This window comes from Leopardus geoffroyi, chromosome A3 (assembly GCF_018350155.1).
Source record: "Leopardus geoffroyi isolate Oge1 chromosome A3, O.geoffroyi_Oge1_pat1.0, whole genome shotgun sequence".
NCBI classification, from domain to species: domain Eukaryota; kingdom Metazoa; phylum Chordata; class Mammalia; order Carnivora; family Felidae; genus Leopardus; species Leopardus geoffroyi.
In genome coordinates this window covers 133791031-133813831 of record NC_059336.1, presented here as the reverse complement: position 1 = coordinate 133813831, position 22801 = coordinate 133791031, and the positions used below count along the sequence as shown (strand labels likewise).

The window sequence follows — 22801 nt, the reverse complement described above, 5'->3', positions numbered from 1 at the left end:
TGGGTGACCACAGTCGCTCAGGAGCATTGTGAGTGTGCACTCTTTCTGCCCCTGGGGGCAGGTGGTTCCCAGTTCCAGATCCTTGGAGTGCTTAATGTCCTAAGGCAACTGCTTGCTGAGGAAGACCACTCATTTCATGTGTGATTGGAAGAATAACAACAAGAACTCCCCATTTATGCCTGATCCTGCCACATACCTTTCCCATCTTGCGTTCCTTAATTTCTCTGAGGCCGGGACTTCCCTGCCTGCTTTCCTGATTGGTCACGGATTGGCCCCATCTGACCTCTAACTGATCTCCAGCTGTCCCCAGTGTCTCTGTTCCAGGCTGGTTGACCTGTCCCTGCTTCATCAGCATGTCATGACCGTATCTGTCTTTGCATGCTGTCTGCCATCTGGCCCCATTCCCTGGTCCCTCCTGACCCAGGTACCTGTTGAAAACCTGCCCACCCTTCCCCACCCATCTCCATCAAGCCGACACTGGACCCGGAGTTGGCCTTCTTTACTCTCTTGTATTAGTCTTCCATGGCTGCCACAACGACTTGCCATCAACGGAATGCCTTAAATGATAAATTTATTTCTTCCCTTTTGTGGCCATCGCTGAAGCCCCAGGGGCCAAGATGAAGTTCAGTCCCTTTGTGACTTCTGACCGGTCCAAGAACTGTAAAAGGCATTTCAGTGCACCTTCCCGCGTTCACAGGAAGATGCTTCCCCTCTTTCCAAAGAGCTGAGACAGAAGCACAGTGTCCGAGCCGTGCCCGTCCGCAAGGATGACGTAGTGTGAGGACACTACAAAGGTCAGCAAACTGGTGGAGTACTCCAGCTCTACAGGTAGACGTACGTTATCTGCACCCAGCGCATACACGGTGGTGGGAGAAGGCGAGCGTCACAGCTGTCCGTGTGGCCTTCACCCTGGCGAGGTGGTTATTGCTAGACTGACACTGGACAAAGACCGCAGAAAGATCCTGGAAAAAGGAGCGTGAAGCCAGATCTCGCCAGGTAGGAAAGGAAAGGAGCATATAAAGGGAGGAAACAACTGAGAGGATGCAGGAATAAAGTGATCTGATACACAGCTTTCGCAAAAACTTGAAATGAACAGGAAACCGACAAACGTGTCTCACGGCTCTGGAGGTCACGAGTCCGAGATGGGTCTCATGGGGCTGAAGTGGGGGTGTTGGCAGAGCTCCTTCCTGGAGGCCCAGGGGACAGGCACTTCCTTGCCTTGTCCCGCTTTCAGAGGCTGCCTGCATTCCTTGGTTTGTGGCCTTCCCTCTTTAAAGCCAGCGATGGCCGGTAGAGTCTTTTTCACACCCTGTCACTGTGACTCTTATTCTGCACAGGCTGCCATGACAGAACACCACACTGGGTGGCTTAAACCACAGACCTGTGTGTCTCTTGGTCGTAGAGGCCGGAAGCCTGAGAGCATGGTGTCCACACGGCTGGGTTGTGGTGAAGGCTCTCTCCCTGGCTTGCAGACGGCTGCCTTGGCTCTGTGTCCTCACGTGGTGGAACGCGAGGATGCCCATCGGGAGAGCCCCACCCCAGTGACCTCATCCAGACCTCATTATCTCCCAAAGCCCTCCCTCCGCATACCATCACGCTGGGGGTGGGGCTTCGAGATACAAGCGTAGGTGCAGGAAGAACACGGCACAGTTTTGTCCGCAGCCGATACTGAGTTTTCTGCCTCCTGCTTGTGCAGGTAAAGACCCTGTGGTCACACTGGGCAATGCTGATGACCCAGGATAATCTCCCCAGCCCAGAGTCAGCTGATTCACAACTTATAAATTTCACTTGCAACCTCAATTCCCATTTGTCAGGCAGCAGGACATCTAGGAATTAGGTCCAGGGATTAGGAATAGGTCCAGGGATTTGGAATAGGTCCAGGGATTAGGATGTGCACATCTTTGGGGCGAGTGCAGACATTCTTCTGCCTTCCACACCTCACCTCTGAATTCTGAGTCTTGCAGTTGAATCCGTTTTGACTCTCGTTCAGCCAGAAATAAGAGTACCTAATAAACAGGCATTATTTACCCTTTAAATATTGCTCTTTATTATTCTCTAATAGTTCTATGTCTGTTGACCTCTGCTTCTCAATTAGAAGGCAGGTCCTTGAGGTCACTGACCAATTCTTGGAGGCAGTGTGGTTTAGGATAAGAGCACACGGGTGTTATAGTCTAAGAAGCCTGGAACAAATTCATGTGCCACTCGAAAAGCCTGTGGCAGGAAAATTACCTAATCGCTCTGAGCCTCAGTTTCTTCATATGTGAGACTGGGAATCTTAATATTTTAAAATGCTGTTAATAAAGATGAACCGAGGTGACGCAAGAGAAGTGACAGATCTGGTTCCGGGCACGTGATAAGCATGGCAGCCGTGAATATACTTCCTGAGTGTTCTTGCACAGAGCCTGGCACATCCAGAGCAGGTGCCCAATAAATACCCATTTGTGTGTGACCGTGTTTCCACTGCGAGTTCTGAGACCATCCTCTTACAGTTTTGGATGTGAGCAGTGTACATGATGGTGGCAGAGTGTGTATTCTGCCGTGTGAGGATTGATACAGATTTATGTACAAGGGGGATTTGAGATGCCTTAGAGACGCCAGCTGTGTTTTTACAGCCAGGGAGCTAAGGATGGGTCTTACCGTCTCACCGTGGACCTACTCTGTAACCTCAATGTTGCCTCTTGGCCTGCAAAGCCTTTAATATTTACTCTCTGGCTTTTTAGGAGAAAGTTTGCCAACCTGAGCATTAGAGTAGTGGTTCTGAAACTTCAGAGCGCCCCAGAATCCCCTGGAGGTCTTATTAAAACACGGGTTGCTGGGTGGCCCTGCCTTTAGAATTTCTGGTTCAATAGGGTGCAGGATGGAGCCTGAGAATTTGCCAATCTGCTGAGTTCCCAGGTGACGCCGAAGCCGCTGGTCTTTGAGAATAGTACCACACGTGTGCATACACACACACGCTCTCACACACACACACATGCTCTCACACACACGACTTTAAACGTTGGACTGAGCCAAAAGGGTATCAAGTATGTCCCTGTAGATACAACACAGTAGCAAGTATATTATCTTCACTCCCATTTTTCAAAACAGATGACCAGCCAGCCAGCTGTATTTTCTGGTGCATCTTATGGACAGGTTTGCAGAAGCGCTTATTATAATGGTTTAATAACTTTATAACTTATTATAATGTTTGTTGAGAAGCAGTGTCTATGGTAATTTCCCCCCTCATGATAGATTGCTACTGACCTCTTAAAAACACCCAGTTTACATTTTTAGAACAAAGTTCTAAAACTTTTCTTAGTCTAAAATTTCCCAAGCTCTGTTTTAGTCCAGTGGTGTTTTCAGCTTCCCCAGTGGGAAGTTGAAGCGAGCGGGGATTTTTAGCTGTTTGACATATCAGTGGGTGGAAAAATTCATCTTTCTCAAGAAGGAAGCAACGGAAGACTTTCATTTTCCCTTCTCTAGAATGACTCCATTTTAAAGACGTGGTGGGGCTTTTTCCTGAGAGAGGGAAATCTCTTCTTCACCCTTGATCTGAATGTCCTAGAGAAGTTTGTCACATCCTTGAAATGAGAAGTACAAAGAAAGAAATGCTAATCTTCCCGTAAACCCTTACCCATACAAAAGGAAATGAGAATTTAGTAATTTTGTGTGCGTGTGTGTGTATTTCTCCGTGTTATTTGTGATGCTAATTAGAATATGGCTATGAAATTAATACAGGGCTTAAAATTAATGCAGAGAATTGTCTCTATTATAGATATCATACAATTAGGAGAGAGCAGTTTAAAAGAAATCTGTGAAATAGTTTGGGAAGTGACATTTCATCGTGCATTCGGAAGGTCCTATATCTGGCATGATTTTCCACCTGTTACGTGAGAGAATAACTAAATCACGGTAATCCCCAGTGATTGGCATGAATCCAGTGGAACCGGTATTCCCCTTTGTTGTGGTATTGAAAATTGGTGCATGGAGTTTTTTAAAAGCAGTTTGGCAGTTCATATGAAGAAAAATACAAATCTTGATGCGGGAAGATGCACAACAAGGCTCATTGCGTTGTCGTAGTGCCTTATCACAGAGAAAACCCGAAAGCCTCCTGTCACTGAATTAGGACCTACTACCTGAGGGAATTATGGTTCTGTAGCAACACAAAGAAAAATACCGATGATGGAATATCCAGCTTATAAAAACTCAGGATACGAAATGTCTGATACCATATCTGTGATCAAAAGGAATAGGAGATTATAACACACAATAAAGAAAAGAAAATGCTTCTGTATTGATGTTCATAAACTGGAGAGTGGAGGCATAATAACAGTAATAAAAACCTGACACTCGTGAAGTATTTGTTGTAGGGCAGGCACTATGCTAAATAAGTACTTTACTTAAATATACCCCTCCCGACAACTTTGTGACGTAGGTACTGTCCGTAACTCCACTTACAGATGAGGTCACTGAGGTGCAGAGTAGTCATTTGCCCGGGGCTGTACAGCTAGCAATTAGAGCAGCTGAGATTCAAACCCAGACCTGCTTCCCCCGCTCTGCTGTTGACCGTGGCACCGCTGTCTGTGAATGAGGGCCCGCAGTGGAGAAGGAGCAAGCAATAATGCGGTGGGAATGTACTAGATACCTGGCTGAGCCCTATGATCCTTTGGAAAACCTCCAGGTGGTTTTGGTTGATCACGACTGGTGTGACCCAGTACATGAGAAGCTCAAAGGTGAGTCAAGTGACCTTAGGGGAAGTGTGTTTAAAAAAAAAAATCCAAAAAGGTAGTTAACCCCCATTACTGAATTGTAGGAGCAGCATTTAAAGAGGAACCTCAGAGTCTTCAAGCTGAAAACCTCATTGTAGGAGGATGTTGGAAGGTGCTGGTGCATCTTGGCTCGGGAGGGTAGGGAGAACGCATATCCGAAGGCGTTGTCTAGGATGAGGAAGTGAGATATTACGTGTTCCTCTCTAGAGGGTACTTTCATGGGATCGGGCTTTGACTCAAACACGAGAGAGGAGCTGGCTGGGTGAGCTGGTCACTGGCGTGGTGCCCCTCTTTTCTAAGGAGGTTGTAGGGGCCATGGCGACATTGACTCTGAGACCTTCAGAGGCCGTCCTCCTATAGGTCTCTGAGATATTTGTGGGTTTGTAGCCTCTTCTCTTCGGGTTAAGAATAATGGTTGGAATTTAGGTGGGGAATTGTGGAATCCTGGTAGCAGTGATCAATGTATTAATCATGGAAGGATAGCTAATCAGAAGGAACGCTAGGATTTGTGACTTCAAGTCCCAAGTATTAACGTGAATCATACCGAGGGTCACGGTACCTATTTGGGAGGGACTTTAAAAGCTCACCCAGGCTAGGGCTTTCTCACCTGGCGTAGGTAGGGTCTGTGGACAGGGGTCTGTGTCCCAAAATGTGTATGAAAAATTATGTGAAGATACCTTTTCCTTGCATCAAGACATTTTTCTGATTTTTGTTGGTGTCCGTCATCGACAGAAGATTAAAGAACCACTGATCTGGCTAAACTCTCATGGTTTACAGATGTGGGTATTATCACAGAGCCGATTCTCCGCCTTACTTGCTGTAAAACATTGACTGCATTATTCAGAGTATCCGAACCTGTTTCCTCATCTGTAAAATCTCCCAGAGTTGTAGGGGTGGAAGATTGTGTGTGTGTGTGTGTGTGTGTGTGTGTGTGTGTGTGTGTGTGTGTGTAAATATATGTATGTATGTGTATCCACAATTTTTCCTACACAAATGGCAGCTATTACATGAGGCTTGGAGACCACTGATTTTTCAAGGCTGCTTGTTCCTGGGCATGAAGACTCTGGGGGACCTCGCCACACCACAGGAGCGGTCTTTCCTTCTGGTCCGCTGGCTGTGCTATCAAAGAAGTGGGGTGGGAGGGGTCTGGGGAGCGTCTGGAAGTAATGTGAGTTGTATCCTTCAGGGACGAGGAGGCAAGAATCAAGGGGAGGAAGGCTGAGAGCACTTTGCAGTGACCACATGCACGCTGTGTAGTGTGGCCGGTCAAGTCGCTTTGCCCACAGAGGGCGTCCATGCAGTTTGGGGGCGTAACGTTTCCAGCAGCGACGGTCCGCAGTCAGCAGACGTTGATTTGCCTCCGTGCTTTCTGGGCCAGGCCCCTGGGGACGCCAGGCTGAAGGGGCTCCTCGGCTGGAGCTCCTGCCTCCTCCTCTGCTTTGGTGGTAGAGCAGCCTGGGGATGGGAAGCAGCTCTTTGCATAAGGAGAGGCCGGGGTGAGTCAAGCAGCTGACTGCTTGGCTTTAATCTCTTGAACCGGATTCTGAAGCACAAGAGTCCTTTAGGCTTCATCTCCTCTGAGAAGCCTTTTCCATCCCCAGCCCCAGAAAATGGACTCTTCCTCATCGCAGGCTATGTTTCTACCTCCGGCAGCATCGCCAGCGATGGGCTGTTCTTTGCACGTTTATCGCCGTCCTGCTACATTGTGCCTTGGCAGGTACCAGGGTTTATCTGTCTTTGTCCCTTCCAGATTCGACGGTCTTGAATACAAGTCTTAATCATGTCACTGTACAGCCTTTTGGGACCCTCTGTTACTTGGGATGCAGTTCTTCCTCTGACCCCCGCCAGATGCTCCCCGGGCTCCGGCCATCCCTGGCCCCCGAGCGTCCCCCGTGTCGTTCCCTTTCTAGCTGCACACTCTGCAGCGAACTGATGGGCGTGTGAGTCTTTCTCTCTTGCAGAGGTTTGCTCCTTGAGGCAGGGGCTGTGGTTCATGAATCTTTAGTGTTCATTAGTGCTCACTGCAGAATGGGCTTTCAGGGTGATTGGGTTGTTACCCTATCGTAACCAGAAAGTTCTCGACTGGTAGCACGTATTTGGGAGCTACAGAATGAGTACATACAAGTGCATGTTGAGAGGTTTTCTGTACTCTGAGCCTGTAATCTAAAGTGACAGAAAGGACAACATAAAAAAAAAGACCTCATCTAGTAGACTGGTCTCTGTTCTTCCCCCCTCCCCCTTTCCTCCCAAATGCACTTTTCTGCGAGCAGTGGGAGTTTTATATAGAGGCAGGGGGGGCTGTGTGGAGTTCTTTACACAGACCTCTAACTCTCATTTTTTTGTCATTAATATAGGGCGGGATCAAAGAGTATGCGGTGATCTCAGACTAAAGTTGTCATATTTCAATAGCCAGCCCACACCTTGACCTTAATTGACTCCATCGTGAGCTTCCTGTGCTAGACATAACCAGACTAGATACGTCCGTGATGACCTCCGTAAGGACTGGTAGTTGCCATAAGGTCAGCGGGGACGCCCCAGGAAAGAGTTAAAGGAAATGAGTTTTGAAAATAGAAAAGAGCACAGTATGTTGGAGAAATGGCAAGTGATGAGGCTCCAAGAGGGAGGCCATCTTTCCCTCCTGTCTGGCTTGTCTTGAGCGTGGGCTCAGGGGTTATAAGGTAGGAAGGGTGTTCTCATCAAACTGGTTTTGGTTATAGGCACCTGTGTCTTGTCAGAGATAATTCGGGTAGGTACTCAGGTCCCAAGGTCTGTCTTTATCATGTCAGCCTGTCCAGGAGAGACTGGTGGGGAGACAGAATATAATATCCTCCACAGGCACACAGAGCCAGAGTAATCTACCCGTTGTAGCTGACACCTGAGTTTAATTTATTTATTCTAGATGTTGTTTTCGGATTATAAAGATTATATGAGCTTTGTTTAGAAAATTCAGAGAAGCAGTAGGACAGGGGCTCCTGGCTGACTCAGTGAGGGGAGTACGCGACTCTTGATCGCAGGGTTGTGAGTTCGAGCCCCATGTTGGGTGCAACGAGTACTTCCAAATAAAATCAAAAAGGAAAGAAGAAAAGCAGTAGCACAAAGTCATGGTCGTGGGCAGGTCCCGCTTCCCAGGTGACAGGCGGGGTGTGCTCCTGGTCTGCAGCCCCGGGCTGGGCGTGTCCGCTCCCACGGATGCTCCCGGGGCCGTGAGACACCCACCCGGAAAGGGTCCAGTGTCGCATAGACCGCGCTGGTGGTTGAGTGCTCACTGTGTTTACCACCACTTAGCATTTTGATGCCTTTTCCTTTCAGACTCTTCTCTACATTCTAACTTTTTACAAAGTGGACACTAAATGTGCAGTTTTGTATCCTACCTTTTTTTTTTTTTTTTTTTTTTTAACGTATCCTGACCATGTTCCTACTCCATGATTTCAAAAACCTCCATAGGACTCCACTTTGGAGAGACCGTTCTTTAACCATTTCCACATTGTTGGAGCGCTGGGCGGTCTCCGTTCTCATTCTCTGCAGATTCTTCTGTACACACATCTCTTGGTCACCCGGATTGTTTCCTTAGAACAGATTTCTGAAGTGGGGTTATTGGATGGCAGAACTGCTGTGGGCTGTCGATACAGATTACCAGATGGTGAACTGAGCGGCTCTCATCTGGGACAACTCTGGTAATAAAGCTCTAAAAACAGTTTTCTCCCACGGGATGGATGGTCACAGGGCAGAGATCCTGTCGGAAACAGGGGCCGTCTTTGATCCTGTCGGGAAACAGTTGTTCTCCCGGGAGCTGCGTGCTCCACGTCAGATGCGAAAGCAGGCGAGGTGTAGGGTCGCCCGCGTGCGGGGAAATGGTGTCCTTGATATGCAGATTATCCTGACATTAAAATTGTGGCCCACGGGTGACTGTCAATCGCCATGCAATCCAGGGAGTGTCTTTGTAAAGCCGCCACTGCAGAGAAACATATGTCTCTTCCTAAATGCACCCTTGGCGGAGCTGTCTGTGTGGGTGGTTGGGATGTGTGGTGTCAGACGGGGTTGACCGGAGCGGCTGGCGGTCTGGCCAGGAGCAGGGGCTCGGATGGGCCGAGTCAGGGTGACCTGCCCACCCCCGTTGCTCTCTGGTTGTGGCCCTTGGTGTTTGGGTTACCGGCACGTGTGCTCGGCTGGCGGACTGTGACACTTCCGTCAGCCTAGAGCCGAGAGTGGTGGCTGCGTGGCGAGCAGATGGGAGAACGCTGGAGGACTGGGTGTCAGGAAACCTGAGCTCTTGCTCCAACGCTGCTCCAGATCTGCTGTGTCACCTTGAGCAAGTCGGCACCCTCTCTGAGCTTTGCGCTCCTGTCTGTAAAGAGAGGCTTCTGGGCCAGGGCCCATTTCAACTGAAAAGACCTAGTGGTGGGCACGGATGGCCCTGAGGAGGAGGGCCTGTGCTGCCCTGTGATGGTTTTGAGGGTTGAGTGCCGCGTACAGGCCGGGGCTTTGAACCTGAGAAAGCATTCACAGCCTCTGAACACACGAGGCTCCACGCCGCTCCCTGGGGTCGACTACCTTCCTCTTTCTTCCCTGTTTGGAAACTGCCACCTGACCTTGGAGCCCCAGTTCAGATGTCGGCTTCTTGGCGTCTCTGAATCCTCAGCACCTGGCACGCCACGGGCCATCGGCGGCGTGGATTAGCGTGTCCTTCCCTAGAGACACATGCCAGCTACCATGTGTGCCCTCGTCGTCGTGTCCCGCCCCAGCACATGGTCCCAACCCTGTTGCAGGCTTGGGGGTAACGAGTGAAATACATGAGGTAGAAGTAAGGGTTGGTTGAAGGTGAGTTGGCTCTGGACCCCCGCTGTCCTTTGGCAGTGCTGGGCCCCCGGCTTGCTTCCTCGCTGTGGTTGGCCCTTTGTGGAATAACACAGGGTTAATAGACAGGCTGCCTTCGTGCTGTTAGGGTCCAACTGTTCGGGCTTCCACTGTATGCTCAGGGCCTTCTCCTTGGTACCAGGGTTTTTGAAAATAACAGAACCAAGTAAACTGAAAAGCACACAACAAAACGCTGTCCTCACTTCTAAATTCAGAACATACGTGTGCTTACTGGCTTCATAATAGACTTTTCTGTGAGACTCTCTCATTTCATCCCTTTACTTGGGTTGGTGGAAAGTGTGACTTCGGGGCAGTGGGATGTGGGAAACGGAAGGGCTGTGGGGTTAGAATTGAGAAAGAAACAGAGTCTTGTCCTGCTGTGGTCTCGGTGACTTGGAGCCTCATTTTCCTAAGTCCCTCTCACATGAAGGATTTTGGGTTCTGGATCATTAATACGAACCAGAGTTTAAGATATATTTGAACATCGGGGGAGGCAAGAGAGCGAGCTCTTTTTAGAAAAACAGCTTTCACAATTTCGTAAATAAAAGCTGATAGACCAGTTTGGGTTCCTTCCAGAAACTTTATTCCCAAGCTATTTATTTTGGGTTCCTATTTTAAGTTTGTTTTCGGCAAAAGAAAAATAAAGGCGTTCAACTACTTTCTGTTCTCTAGTAGGAAAATCTCAGAACTTTGGGCGATCTGGACCAGTGGGTCAATCAGTTAATCTGTATTTATGGAGGGTTTACTGTGCTCACAGTGGGGCACCACACTGCTGTTTCAGGAAGACACAGAGAGATACAGGGCTACAGTCTTTCTCAAGAAGCTACCAATTTGTTTGCAAGGAGAGAAATTTGTGTTAAAAACCTCAATGAGGGGCGCCTGGGTGGCTCAGTCGGTTGAGCATCCGACTTCAGCTCAGGTCATGATCTCGCGGTTTGTGAGTTCGAGCCCTGCGTCGGGCTCTGTGCTGACAGCTCAGAGCCTGGAGCCTGCTTTGGATTCTGTGTCTCCCTCTCTCTCTCTGCCCCTCCCCTGCTCATGCTCTGTCTCTCTCTGTCTCAAAAATAAAAACATTAAAAAATAAATAATAATAAAAAAAAAACCCAGTGAGATCAGCGTGAAGAGGGTCCCACTGACCTAAGTTGGGACAGTTTGAGCATCAGAAATAATGACTGCAGTGGAACAGAACACTTGAGACGTGTGAGATCATGGTGACGATGGACCAAACACTTCATTGATGACGGTTGGGGTTGCTGGAAGCAGCACGTTATTTTGAAGATTTGTAAGGGAAAGAATGTTTTAAGACATAACCTGTACGAGGCAGTCGATTGAGAAGCTCCAAGGCAGGGATGACAGGAGGCTTGTCATTCTTCCTGGTGCTGCAGCGTGAAGCCTTGCTGTCTGTCCTGCATCGGGTTGGCTGACGACCAGTGAAGACAAGGCAGGTTCCTCTTTCCCCCAGGTGGCTGACCATGGGAGGCAGCCCGCAGAGTGGACAGAGGGTGGATTTGACCCCTGCCCCACCTCTTACCAATCGTACCATCTTGGGCGAATCGTATCACCCCGCTGAGTTCCACCCCATTCCGAAGGTAATAGGGATGATAATGTTAACACCTCAGAGTGTTACCAAGTTAAGTTGAACAAAGGCTTTAAAGGCCACCTGGGAGGCATTAACTGAAGGTGAATTCCCTCACCCGGTGAGTGCCCCGTGAGTGTTCACTTAGAGCGGCACAGGCACCATTTTGAGGGGCTCCCCCTGGCTCCCAGGGCGACTTAGGTCTCTGCATTTCTGTTTTCTCCCACCCAGTGGAGTGACCTCAGCACCAGACGTCTGCTGTGGCTGTTGCTCCCTTCCAAAACCACACTGGAATTGCCCATGTCTTGACCACCAACTTTTGAAATAGTTCTAAAAGAGCATGCGGTTGGAAAGGAACTGCCCTTTGCTGTTAACCGCATGTGCCAGAATCACAACTAGAGTGAACTACGAGGTATAACTGATCCATCTCTGAAATGGAATTTTAAAAATCAAAAACTTGGGCATGTGGTTTTGGCGAGGCAAGGCTTCTCCATCAGTGACACAGACACCAGTGCACAGAACCCTGGCCCCCCCCCCCCCAAACAAGCCGGTTTGAACTCTGGCTCGGCCACTTGCTGACTCTGTTTTCCAGGACAACTTATTTGATCTCTTTGAGCCCCGATTTCTTTTCACCATGATGAGAAAAAATGCATATGTCTTACAAAGTTGTCGTGAGGCGTGGAAAAACATAAACTGTGCATCATACGAATGACATCTGCTGTTGCTGACTACCAGTCAGTGCTGTTGGGTGGGGGCCAATGTCAGCCACACTCTTCTTTGATTCTCCCCTTACCCTTGTGAGTATCGCACAGCAGATCTCTGACCTTCCTGTGGCTGAGACATTGGGTCATTTACTCACCGGAGTCACGTACGTGCTCCTTCCATGCCACGGAAGGCATGGGCCTAGAACCCGGATCCGAGGGCTCTTCCTGCCCTGCCACACATTCTTCAGGACCCGTATGTGTGTTTTTCTGTCTTGTTTGCTGAGTATAGTCTCAGAAATGCATTTAATTTATCCAGAACTCTCAAGTCCTTTTCTGAAATGTCAAAGGAAAAAATAAAAATAAAAACAAGGAAAAGGGCTTAAACAGTGACATTAATTTTCTCTTCTGTTTGGTAGACTCATGTCGGAAGTCCCTGAGGCCACCACTGGGGGTCCAGGGCATAGCGCCTCCCTGGTAAGGTGGGCGGGCACACCATTCACGGGTCATGGGAATCTGGCTCAGGGTCAGGGGCGGCCCATCACAGACAGATGTTCCCCTTGCTTGCCATGGTTTTCAGGCCCAGGTATTGGCATTGGCTGGCGGTGGTTTTCTTTACCCGAGGAAGAATCTGGGGGCTTTCCCTCCCGGTCATCGTGCTTGTCCTTTGGGATCCGTTGCCAGCACGACGGGGCGTTGTCAGGACGGCAAAGTGATTTCTGTTCCTGGTGCACCTTGACTTGTCTCAGGTTTTTGTCCTGCTGATGTGTTCAGTTTTATTCACAACTAAGAAGAGCCTGCTGAGGACGGGGATGGAGAGGTTGCCGTATTAACCACGCATCTCACCTTGCTGCCCGTAGCTCACGTGGAAAATGAAGAGCAGTACACCCAGGCTCTGGAGAAGTTCGGTGGCAACTGTGTGTGCAGAGACGACCCGGACTTAGGAAGTGCATTCCTGAAGTTCTCAGTGTTCACAAAGGAGTTGACGGCACTTTTCAAAAACCTGGTAAGTGTCCACATACACGTGCAGCTCGTGGGCCACGTGCGACATGCCTGCTGTGGCTTTATTTTTCTATTTTACTTGTTAAAAATTTGTCTTTAAAGTTTATTTTTGAGAGAGAGAGAGAGAGAGAGAGAGAGAGAGAGAGAGTGTGTGTGTGTGTGTGTGTGTGTAAGCAGGGGAAGGGCAGAGAGAGATGGGGACACAGAATCCAAAGCAGGCTCCAGGCTCCAAGCTGTCAGCACAGAGTCCGACGTGGGGCTCAAACTCACGAGCCCTGAGATCGTGACCTGAGCCGAAGTCAGATGCTCAAGTGACTGAGCCACCCAGGTGCCCCTGCCATTACTTTAGATGGAAAGGTAGCTCGGTAGAGGATAGTTAAGGTTTGTTTGATGAACAGGAATAAATTTCATAGCTCACGTGGTACCTAAAGGAATTGTGTTTTCCATCACATTAGGTCACTTTGGAATACATTTTAGAATTGCAATTTTCATGGTCACGCGGCTTTTTAAATTCATGTCAGCCTTTTAAATATGCACAGCTGTGGGACGAAATGGATAAAAGCATTCATCTTCTTAAGGGCCTCTGACTTTAATTTTTAAGTTTCTAAACTATGTAGAATAGTCCTGTTTCTGGTAATTATGGTAGGCATTTAAACTTAACAATATTTAACAAATATGTTTCAGGCCTGTCTTACACAGCAAGGTAACCTATAATCAAAGCACAGAAATTGCTATGAATATTTAAAGGCCTTTTATGCTCCCAAATGCAGAGCCTAAAAAAGTCACCGAAGTACGTGGAAACACGGAACAGGCACTTCTTGCCCGCGGTGGGAGCCGGGGACCCGGGGTGAATGGGGTTCTTTCTCGGGCTTGGCAGCTCTGTGGCTTCCCTTGTGGGAACAGAGTCCCGAACATGTGGATGGCCCGAGAGGGCGTTTGCGACCTGCCACCTGGTCTCTTCCACAAGGGGAATGTACGCCAGGATGGTCCCTGCATCTCTTTCCTGTTTCGCTCCCCCAAGGTCACGGGTGACCAGAGCGGGTCAGGGTCGCCAACAGCAGTGCCTTTCTCATTTCTCCCATCCGCACGCGAATTACAAGTGAAAAAAGTAGCTCAGCGTTCTTGGAGTGATGATGATGGCAGGTTTGTATGTCTGGCTGGAGGAGGTGGCAGGGAGGGAACATTGTGTATGAGCTAACAAGGGAGAGGGGAAGGAACCAGGTCCTTAAGGCTCTGTCTTCACTTGTAAAATATTTCAGTTAGGAATGGTAGCACCAAAAAGCCATTACTGTACTTGAGTTTTTTTACTCATGTTAATTTGCAATCTCGTGGGGTTTTATCGATTTGGTCACTCGTTTCTTCATGCTCCAAACAGGCTGGCAGCCAGCACCTCGAACAGGGAGCTCCAGCCCCCCATCGGCCCACTCCCTGGACCCCGGCAGACACGCTTATTAGGTTCTCACCACTGAGTCAGATTGGAGCTTTTTTTTTTTTAAACTGGAGAAGGGGCACCTGGGTGGCCTAGTTCATTAAGCACCTGACAATCGATTTCAGCGCATGTCATGATCTGAAACTCAGAACTCTGATCTGAAACATCAGGAACTCATGTTCATGAGTTACAGCCCTGCATGGGGCTCCTTGCTGACCATGCAGAGCTTGCTTGGGATTCGCTTCCCTTCTCCCCCTGCCCCTCCCCGGCTTTGTCTCTTTTTCTCAAAATAAATAAATAGACATCAAAAAAAATTTTGAAACTGGAGAAGCTGAATGGTCCCAGGGAAGACCTGTGGGGGTCTTCTTGTGACACAGGCCGCCTGCAGCCCACTCTCCCAGCGCCCCTGTGGGTCCACCCCTTCCCTGCTCTGAGCGCCTCGCTCTTGACTAGGAGCGAATGGCCTCCAGAATGAAAGACCAAAATAAGCAGAAGAAAGGACTTAGAGGAAACCGGCAGCGTGAAGGGCAGAAGAGAACTTTAAAGAGACTGCATTTAATGCCTCAGGGAGATCAGGGTAGACCTTGTGTCAGAGGGAAGGGGCCGGGATGCAGCTTATCGTTAAAGGACAGAGACGGTTGCTGTGAGAAAATGTAAAAGCAAAAATCCAGTGAGAAGGTTGCAATAGAGGCCTCTCAGAAAACAGATCAAAAATAAAGCAAAACAAAAACATGGAAAATAAAAGACGAGATGAGGATTAACCCTCAGTGGACAGGTGCCACTGGAGGAAAACAGGTGGGTGTTGTGAGCATAACAAGGTGTGGCTGGTCTCCAGATCGAAGGCTGGCCAGTGCCCGGAACAGTGAGGGAAGAGGACCCACCGCAGGTGACCAGTCTTAACGCTTCAGAAGGCACGTGGTAGATTAAGAATCAGTGGTGTCGGGGGCACCTGGGTGGCTCAGTGGGCTCGGCGTCCAGCCCTTGATCTCGGCCCAGGTCATGATCTCATGAGTTCAAGCCCCGTGTTGGGCTCTGTGCTGACAGCAGGGAGCCTGCTTGGGATGCTCTCCCTCCCTCTCTGCCACTTGTGTGCGCTCTCTCTCTCTCTCTCTCTCTCTCTCTCTCTCTCAAAATAAACATTAAAAAAATCAGTGGCATTGGACATCTCAGCAGGAACACTGGAATTTGTGAGGCATGGAGCAAGGCCACCAATATCCCGAGGAGCACGATTCTAACCTGGAATCCCAGCAGCTGCGCACGGGGGTAGAAGCAGAGACACTTTCAGACATGCAAGGCTCAAAAAGTGTGGCGCCAGTGCGTCATTTCTCTGGAACTCCTGAAGGACGTGCTTTAGCAAAATGAAGAGGGAAGCCAAGAAAGAGGAAGATGTGTGAGTCAGGAAACAGGATCCAGCCAGGAGGGAGGCGGTGACAGGGACCCCAGGAGGACGGCGAAGGGAACGCCAGCAGGGCCTCGAGCAGGGGCCTCCCCCTCACCCAGGCAGCTACTCTTTATCTTCATCCGGCTCATCTCTACACCTGGCTTTTCTCTGCTCTGAAATGGGAGAGGACGATGGATTTGGAGTTGTGTGTGTTCGTTTTGTTTTGTTAGAGAAAACGAGACCGAGAATACCATACCCAGTTTTGTGTGTGGAATTTGCCGGTTGCTTTGTTCGCCTTAACTTACTTCATCTCTACAACAACCCTGTCGAGCGAGTCCGTGTTCCCCCTGCTCTGTAGGTTATATGACTGAGGCATGCGGTTGGAAAGGAACTGCCCTTCGCTCTTAACCGCATGTGCCAGAATCACAACTAGAGCGAACTATGAGGTATAACTGACCCATCTCTGAAATGGAGTTTTAAAAATCAAAAACTTGGGCACGCGGTTTTGGCGAGGCAAGCCTTCTCCATCAGTGACACAGACACCAGTGCGCTTAAATAAAACCGCCCCTTCTTTTCCTGATTTTCTGCAAAGCTGAGGGCAGGGCAGGGCCCGGACCTTGCGGACTATTGCTCCGCCCACCACCCCACGGCTTTGCCACCTTGAGCACTGTGGGAGTCCCGGCAGGGCCCCCGCTTTCTGCAGTAAGTTGTCAGTGGCCATCGTTAATGAGCACCCATGGGGCAGTAACCCTGGCGTGAGGCGTTAAGGGGACACTTGTTCCTGCTGGTTCCTTCCGTTCCTGACGGCTGTGGGAGACGGCTTGTGTTACCTTCATCTGATTGGCCTACCGGGTCTGTAGTGATCACGCGACAGAGTTGGGATTCAAATCCAGGTCTTAAAACTCCAAATCCAGGGGCACCTGGGTGGCTTGGTCAGTTAAGCGTCCAACTCGATTTCAGCTCAGGTTGCCACCTCACGGTTCGTGGGTTCAAGCCCCGTGTCAGACTCTGTGCTGATCGGGATTCTCTGTTTCGTTTTCTCTCTCTCTCAAACAAAACAAAACAAAAAAAACGAACACAGCTCCAAATCCATACTGTGTCCACTGTGGCGTTTAAGGAAATTGAGCCTTCTTGTCAGCTGTTCTGGAGAGGAAAGGATCGAACAGGAGGGATGGCAGTGTGAGGAAAACGTAGAGGGAAGCACAGGCCAGGCTGAGTGGCAGTGGCCACGAGGCAGCCGGGTGGCCTTGGTTTCCTCACTGTAACACAAGGGTGGGAAAACCAGGCCTGCCTCAGGGCCAGCACCAAGAGGAAAGGAGTAAGCGGGAAAGGTTTTTTGTGAATTAAGCCCAGCACACAGTGACATCTTAGTGTCGTTCTGAGACGCTAACTTCAGTTCTGGTCATAGGAGCTTCCTGTTAGCGCAAGACTGTGTGCGTTCCTTTAGTTTTAGCTTTTACTTCATGGAGTTGGGGTTGTTGATCCTGTTTCTGGCAAAGATCAGAGAGAGAGAGGGAGAATGTCTTATTGGTACCAAAATTAGCTTTAGCATCACCAGGCCTGATTTTCCAGGCCGGTGGTGACGGCAAAGCTGCCCGGCCACCAGAGCACCAAGAGGCCGCTTCTAAGAAGCTGTTGCTGAGAGCGAGCTGATTACAGGAAAATTCTCCTTTTTTGGTATTTTGTATACCATTCTTATTCCTATTTTTGGTCACATCTGTCCTATCTCTTATTTTTACAGCCTTGCTCTTACTTTCTCTCAGGCATTTAAAAACATTTCAGTTTTGGGTGGCTGAGATTGTCAATTCTCCCCTTGTCCGGACAGAAGAATTACCGCCTACCTGCTTTGTGGCGTGAAAGGATGTTTATAAAGCCGTTGGAACATCTCCAAAGAAAGGCCAACTTAATATGAAGTGAGATCTTGTTACTAAGGGGTGAGATTCTCACCTTCAGAGAGCCTCTGAATTTTCTCTGTAGTTAATGCAGAAAAGGGGAGAAACAAGGCAGCTCCAGAAATGTAACATGTGTGAAATGAAGCTGGTTCTAAACTCAGCCTAGTTTTCTTAGGTTCTTCTTCCTCTTAGCAGATGGGTGTGAGAATCCTGGAAAGATTTCCCTGGGACCACTTCTGTGCTGAGAGGTGGCTTTGCATTAGAGGACGGACTGCTGAAAGGTCATCCCCAGACACGGAGTCCCTGTGTCCTCTCTCAGAGAATTGGTAGTGAACTGAGCGCTCACAGGTGGCAGACTTCCCCAGGTGGGATCAGGGCCAGCGGGTGCCCAGGGAAGGAGGGCGTCCCAGCGTCAGATCCGGGGGCGGAGGACATTTCACCTCTCTCACACTGAAAGAGGAATTTGAGCGTTCCACTGACCAACATGCACATAAGTCATGAATTTATTTTACATAACTAATCGACATGACAAGGCATCACAGCAGCAGAGTACGGAGCTAGTGACGTTCTGTGGGGGAACGTGGTGGCCTGCGGGCCGTGTCCTCGGGACGTGGGCACAGCCCACGGAGAGGCGTCCCGCCCCGCCGTGCGGGGAACAGTCCAGCAGTGTTCTCCTGCCACGCCCTCCACGTCTGCCCAAATGTGAGCTGATGCCCCAGGTTAATACGGCTCATCTCCTTGCTTAGTGTACAGAGAGCTTCCTGCCAGAGGCCTTCACCCTCAGTACGTACACAGACTTCTTCTCTTTTAACGTCTTTTATTGAAAATGTCTTCTATATTAAAATGTCTTTCTTATCAGCGACAGGGACACTGGTTATAATTTCCTATTCTTGGGAGGAAGGCGTAACCACTGTTTGGGGCATAAATTAATGAACTACGCTGAAGTACAGAGAAACCCCTAGTGTCTTGCCCATGGTGTATGGGGCTCTCTGCCCCTCGATTGGTGCCAGACTATGCACTTTCCATTTCTGACATTTTGGTGTCCTCTCCTTTCCCTGCTAATTGCTGGTGTTTTGCTTCTGCCAGCGCCTGCCCCCACGGTTTCTTGCTCCACAGCACTGGTTGCTGGAGCAGAAGCTAACTTGGCCGTAGGCTTGTATGAAAAGTAAAAATCTCTAAGCTTTGAGTGAGGAGGGCAGGAGGGCTAGAGCCTCCCCAGGAGGATGGAGTCTGTGGACAGACCTACTGACGGTTACTTTGGACGCCTAGAAACCTTTGCACTGATTTCTTAACTGGCCTGATACACAGCGGGAAATGCTTTGTCTTAGACTCGCAAAGACTTCAGCACTGTATGCTTCTCCCTACACTCCCAGATCCCTGACCAGAAAAGAAAACACATCCTTAACTTTGGCCAGAACAACAAAAGCAGTAAAGCTAATCTGAGGGCCCCATGTCTTGGCTGTAGCACAGACACCTAATATATGTAAAAGTACTTCAATAATATTTCTCCCTCCCTCCCTCCCTCCCTTCCTCTCTCTCTCTCTCTCTCTCTTTCTTTCTTTCTTTCTTTCTTTCTTTCTTTCTTTCTTTCTTTCTTTCTTTCTTTCTTTCTTGAATGTCCGGGCTGCCTCGTTGTAATCCCCATGGCACACTGACTTGTGGAAGTCAGAGAAAGTGGGAAAGTTGGGGGTGGGAAACAGAGGGGGGTGACTGGCTGCCCACTGGTGCTCTCCAGGCAGTAAACGCTGCCATCTGGCCGGGGACACACAGATGCTTTTACTAGAAGCAGTGTGTGCTCCAGTGGCCACTGTGCAAATGCCACAGAGCCCTGAGGGTGTGGCCCCCGCCTTGGTCCTTGGGTCCCTGGGGTGGAGATGGGGCCGGGGAGTCCTCAGGTCTGTCTGCACACGAGCATCATTGCAGGGTTTATGAACATGTCCTGCGCGTAGCTTTAATGACTTGCCAGGTGCACAGAGGACACACTATTATGACATACTCATATAATGATTGATTGAATCATAATAATGAACTCAAAACAGGGTTTGTCTTCTCTCTCACCATCCTGTAGTTTCTCAATTGCTGGCTATTAAAAGGGACAACCACCATGATATAGGGGACCTTGAACTTAAAAAAAAAAAAAAAACTTTTGTGAAATCTAAGAGGTAATGTGTGGACAGATGGGGGTAGAAGATATGAACGAAGGCAGAGGGTCCGCGGGATCCTGGCAGCTGGAGAGCTGGAGGAACAGCCCTGATAAGTGACCTCAGTGACCAAGAGGTCACAGTGACCTTTTCCCTGACTGTGTAAAAGCAGAGGACAAGTTCTGGTAGCACGAGGAGAAGCGTTAGAGGGAGGAGGGGACGGCAGATGTTCACTGTGCTGGGGGAGGTTGGTAAGGGAGGGAGAAAGTGACAGAGGGGCGGGGCTGGTGGCTGTGAGAGGTTGATGGTACAGAGGGCGTCTCTGAGCTGTGCTCCCGGTGTCCCCTCCTGTTGGCAAACTGCTCGGCCAGGAGTCCTGCCCCTGCCCCTGTGGGGTGTCATCAGTGGATTTATATAGATCAATTCAAGGTCCTAGGTTCTTTGTGTGCATTCCCCTCTCTTTGGGAATTTTCAGCTACTAATCAATCATTCCTTAAAATCTAAAACTTGGCAAACCATATCTGTGCTTGCATATCCCAGATTCCAGTTTATAGAACATGTAGACGTAGTGGAATCCTCTGGGGCCTCTTGGAGATGCAGACTGCCAGGCCCTCGTCCCCTAGGTCTGCAGAACCAGGATCTTTATAAGGTCCCCAAGGGACAAGTAGGCACACAGGTGGAGAAGCATTGCTTTAGACCAGAGGTTCTCCAAGAGCAGTCCCGGGCCCAGCAGCACCGGCACCACCTGGAACTCGTTCAAGTAAAAATCACAGCCCCTTGCCGCACCTACTGAATGGTGGTTCTCAGACTCGGGTGCCGGGCAGCTGTGAGAACACTTTGTTGGGCCCGTTCTGAGAGTTCCTGAGTATGTGCATGTCTGATAAGTTTCCCTGTAATGCCGACCTCGCCGGTCAGGAGCCAGCTAGCCTAGAGGACAGCAGGGCGAAGTGCCTGTGAGGCTTCTTACCCCCAAGAAGAGGGACACTGATGCTTGGGCCTCTGTGAGCCCAGCAAGGATCTCCCAACCTTGCATTCTAGGAGGTAAGAAGTTTGAAAGGGTGCTTTCATTTTTGGTTGATGGCTTAACTTTCACAGCATGTGGGCTTCAGGAGAAGTTGTGGAATCCTGGGATGGCACACATCCTGGGTTCTCCCGGTCGGTGCTCCCCTGAGCCTCGGAGCTGGCCGTCCGCGGTTTTCAGCATGGCTGCAGGTGGGCCAAAGTGTGCAGCTTTAGCACCTAGCGTCGAATGGAAAAGAGGGGCAGAGGGTCACCATTTTCTCTCCACTTGGAACCGTGAAAGATCAGAGCAGTGTGACTGGCAGAGACGCAGCGTGCAAGGCAGAAACCAGGTCAGCTGTATCCCCTCGTGTCTCTGGTGTGAAAGTTGCCAGTGTGTTTTTGGCAGCTGGCTGGTTTTGATCTTTCAGTTTGTGTCAGACTTAACTCAAGATCAGCGTGGGCTCCCCTCCCTTCGTTTTTAATTAAACAAATCAGCGGCGGGGCTCTGCTGCCACAGCAGGCGGCCTGGGAGCCTGTGTCCCCGGTGCCCCGCACGGGAGACCCCTGCTGGCGGCGGGGGGCGAAGTCTCTCCACTGACGCCAAAAGCAAAGTGACCTGATGGTTCCCCTTGTGTATCAAGGGACCAGAGGGAAATTCTGACGGAGACGGCCCCTCAGAGAGAAGCCCGTGTTCAGTGTCCCAACTTCTCCTGCTCTGCTCTCGGGTCATGTGTATGAGGCTGTCTCTGGGAGCGAAATGATAGGTCAAGCTCAGGCTCCCGCCTCTCAGCTCGACTCTGCTTCTTCTCACTGGGATCCGGGGGCCGAGGGGGTGACTCAGCCCTCTGTTGCTTTACAGATCTGTAAAATGGGAATAACTGTACAAACTTCTCAGAACAGTTGTAAGGGTCAAATGAGAGCAAACGGCCCAGTGCCATTTAAAGATTTGGACCATTTTACCTAACAGCTTCTGCTTCTGCAAAATCTCTTTGCCTGGATGCCCCTTCGTTCAGGGAAGCAGCCTTTGGAAAGCACATGGAAAACTTTGAACCTACCAGGCACACTCCTGCCGCAGGGCCTTCCTGTGAGAAATTCCTTCTGCTGGGAAGTCTCTTCCACCGGATTCTCCCAGGGCTCAGGGCCTCACTTCATACTCTGCTCAAATGTCACCCTCTGAGAAGGCCTTTACGACCGCTATTTGAGAGTCCCATCCCGCGAGCAATCATGGCACCTTTATTTGTAAGCTTTGTAGTAGCCCCCAAACTGGAAAGCACTCAGCAGTCTGTTGGCAGGTGTCTGGATAAGCAGACGGTGGCGTAGCCAGGCCGTGGACTGCTCAGAGGACCAGGAGCGGGCCGTGGATGGCTCTCCAGGCAGGTGTGCTCGCGCTCAGCGCGGTTACGCAGGCAGCCACGGAAGGGAGCACGTACTACGCGGCTCCGTATGTATAAGATTCTAGAAAACACAAACTGTTCTGTGGTGACAGAAGTAGAGCAGTGGCAGCCCAGGAAGTGAGGAACAGGGGGTTGGGGGTGGCAAAGGGGGCACAAAGATACTTTCGGGGGATGGATGTGTTCGCTGTCTGGATCTTGGGTGCCGTTTCATGGGTGTGTGTATATATGTCATAACTTAGCAAATTGTACATCTTAAAACGTGTACAGCTAGTCGCATGTCGATTACATATTTATAAAGCTGCTTAAAAACGTTTAAGTTATTGGTATAAGGCATTGATGTTCAGTAGAACTTTTGCACTGATGGAAATGGTCTACATCTGTCCAGTGTAATAAACCAGCAACCAGCTGTGGCTCTTGAGCACTGGAAATATGGCTAGTGCAGCTAAGGAACTTGGTCTTTAACTCGATGTAATTTTAAGTGAGAGTGGGTGCACATAGCTGGTGGCTACCACGGGTGTATAGGCTTCCCCGCTACTCTAACACCCTAGCAACACCACCCACATACCCTCCTGGGTCTTAGGCTCTGGCTCCTGGAAATAACGTGAAGCTTCCAGCAGGTGATGGGAGTTTCATATGTGCTTATCCTTACTAATATGGAAACCTCTACTAAGAACTATGCCC

General features: G+C 49.7%; 1 protein-coding gene across 10 annotated transcripts in view; it reads left to right on the top strand.

Annotated features, from left to right (window-relative positions):
• The window catches only part of ASAP2 (ArfGAP with SH3 domain, ankyrin repeat and PH domain 2), a 174023-nt gene that overhangs the window by 68116 nt on the left and 83106 nt on the right, over window positions 1–22801 (top strand). For all 10 annotated transcript variants that reach the window (XM_045447775.1, XM_045447774.1, XM_045447773.1 and 7 more), the window contains exon 3: window positions 12740–12885. In XM_045447775.1, the coding sequence (XP_045303731.1) occupies window positions 12740–12885 (146 nt within the window). The remainder of the gene's footprint in view (window positions 1–12739; window positions 12886–22801) is intronic.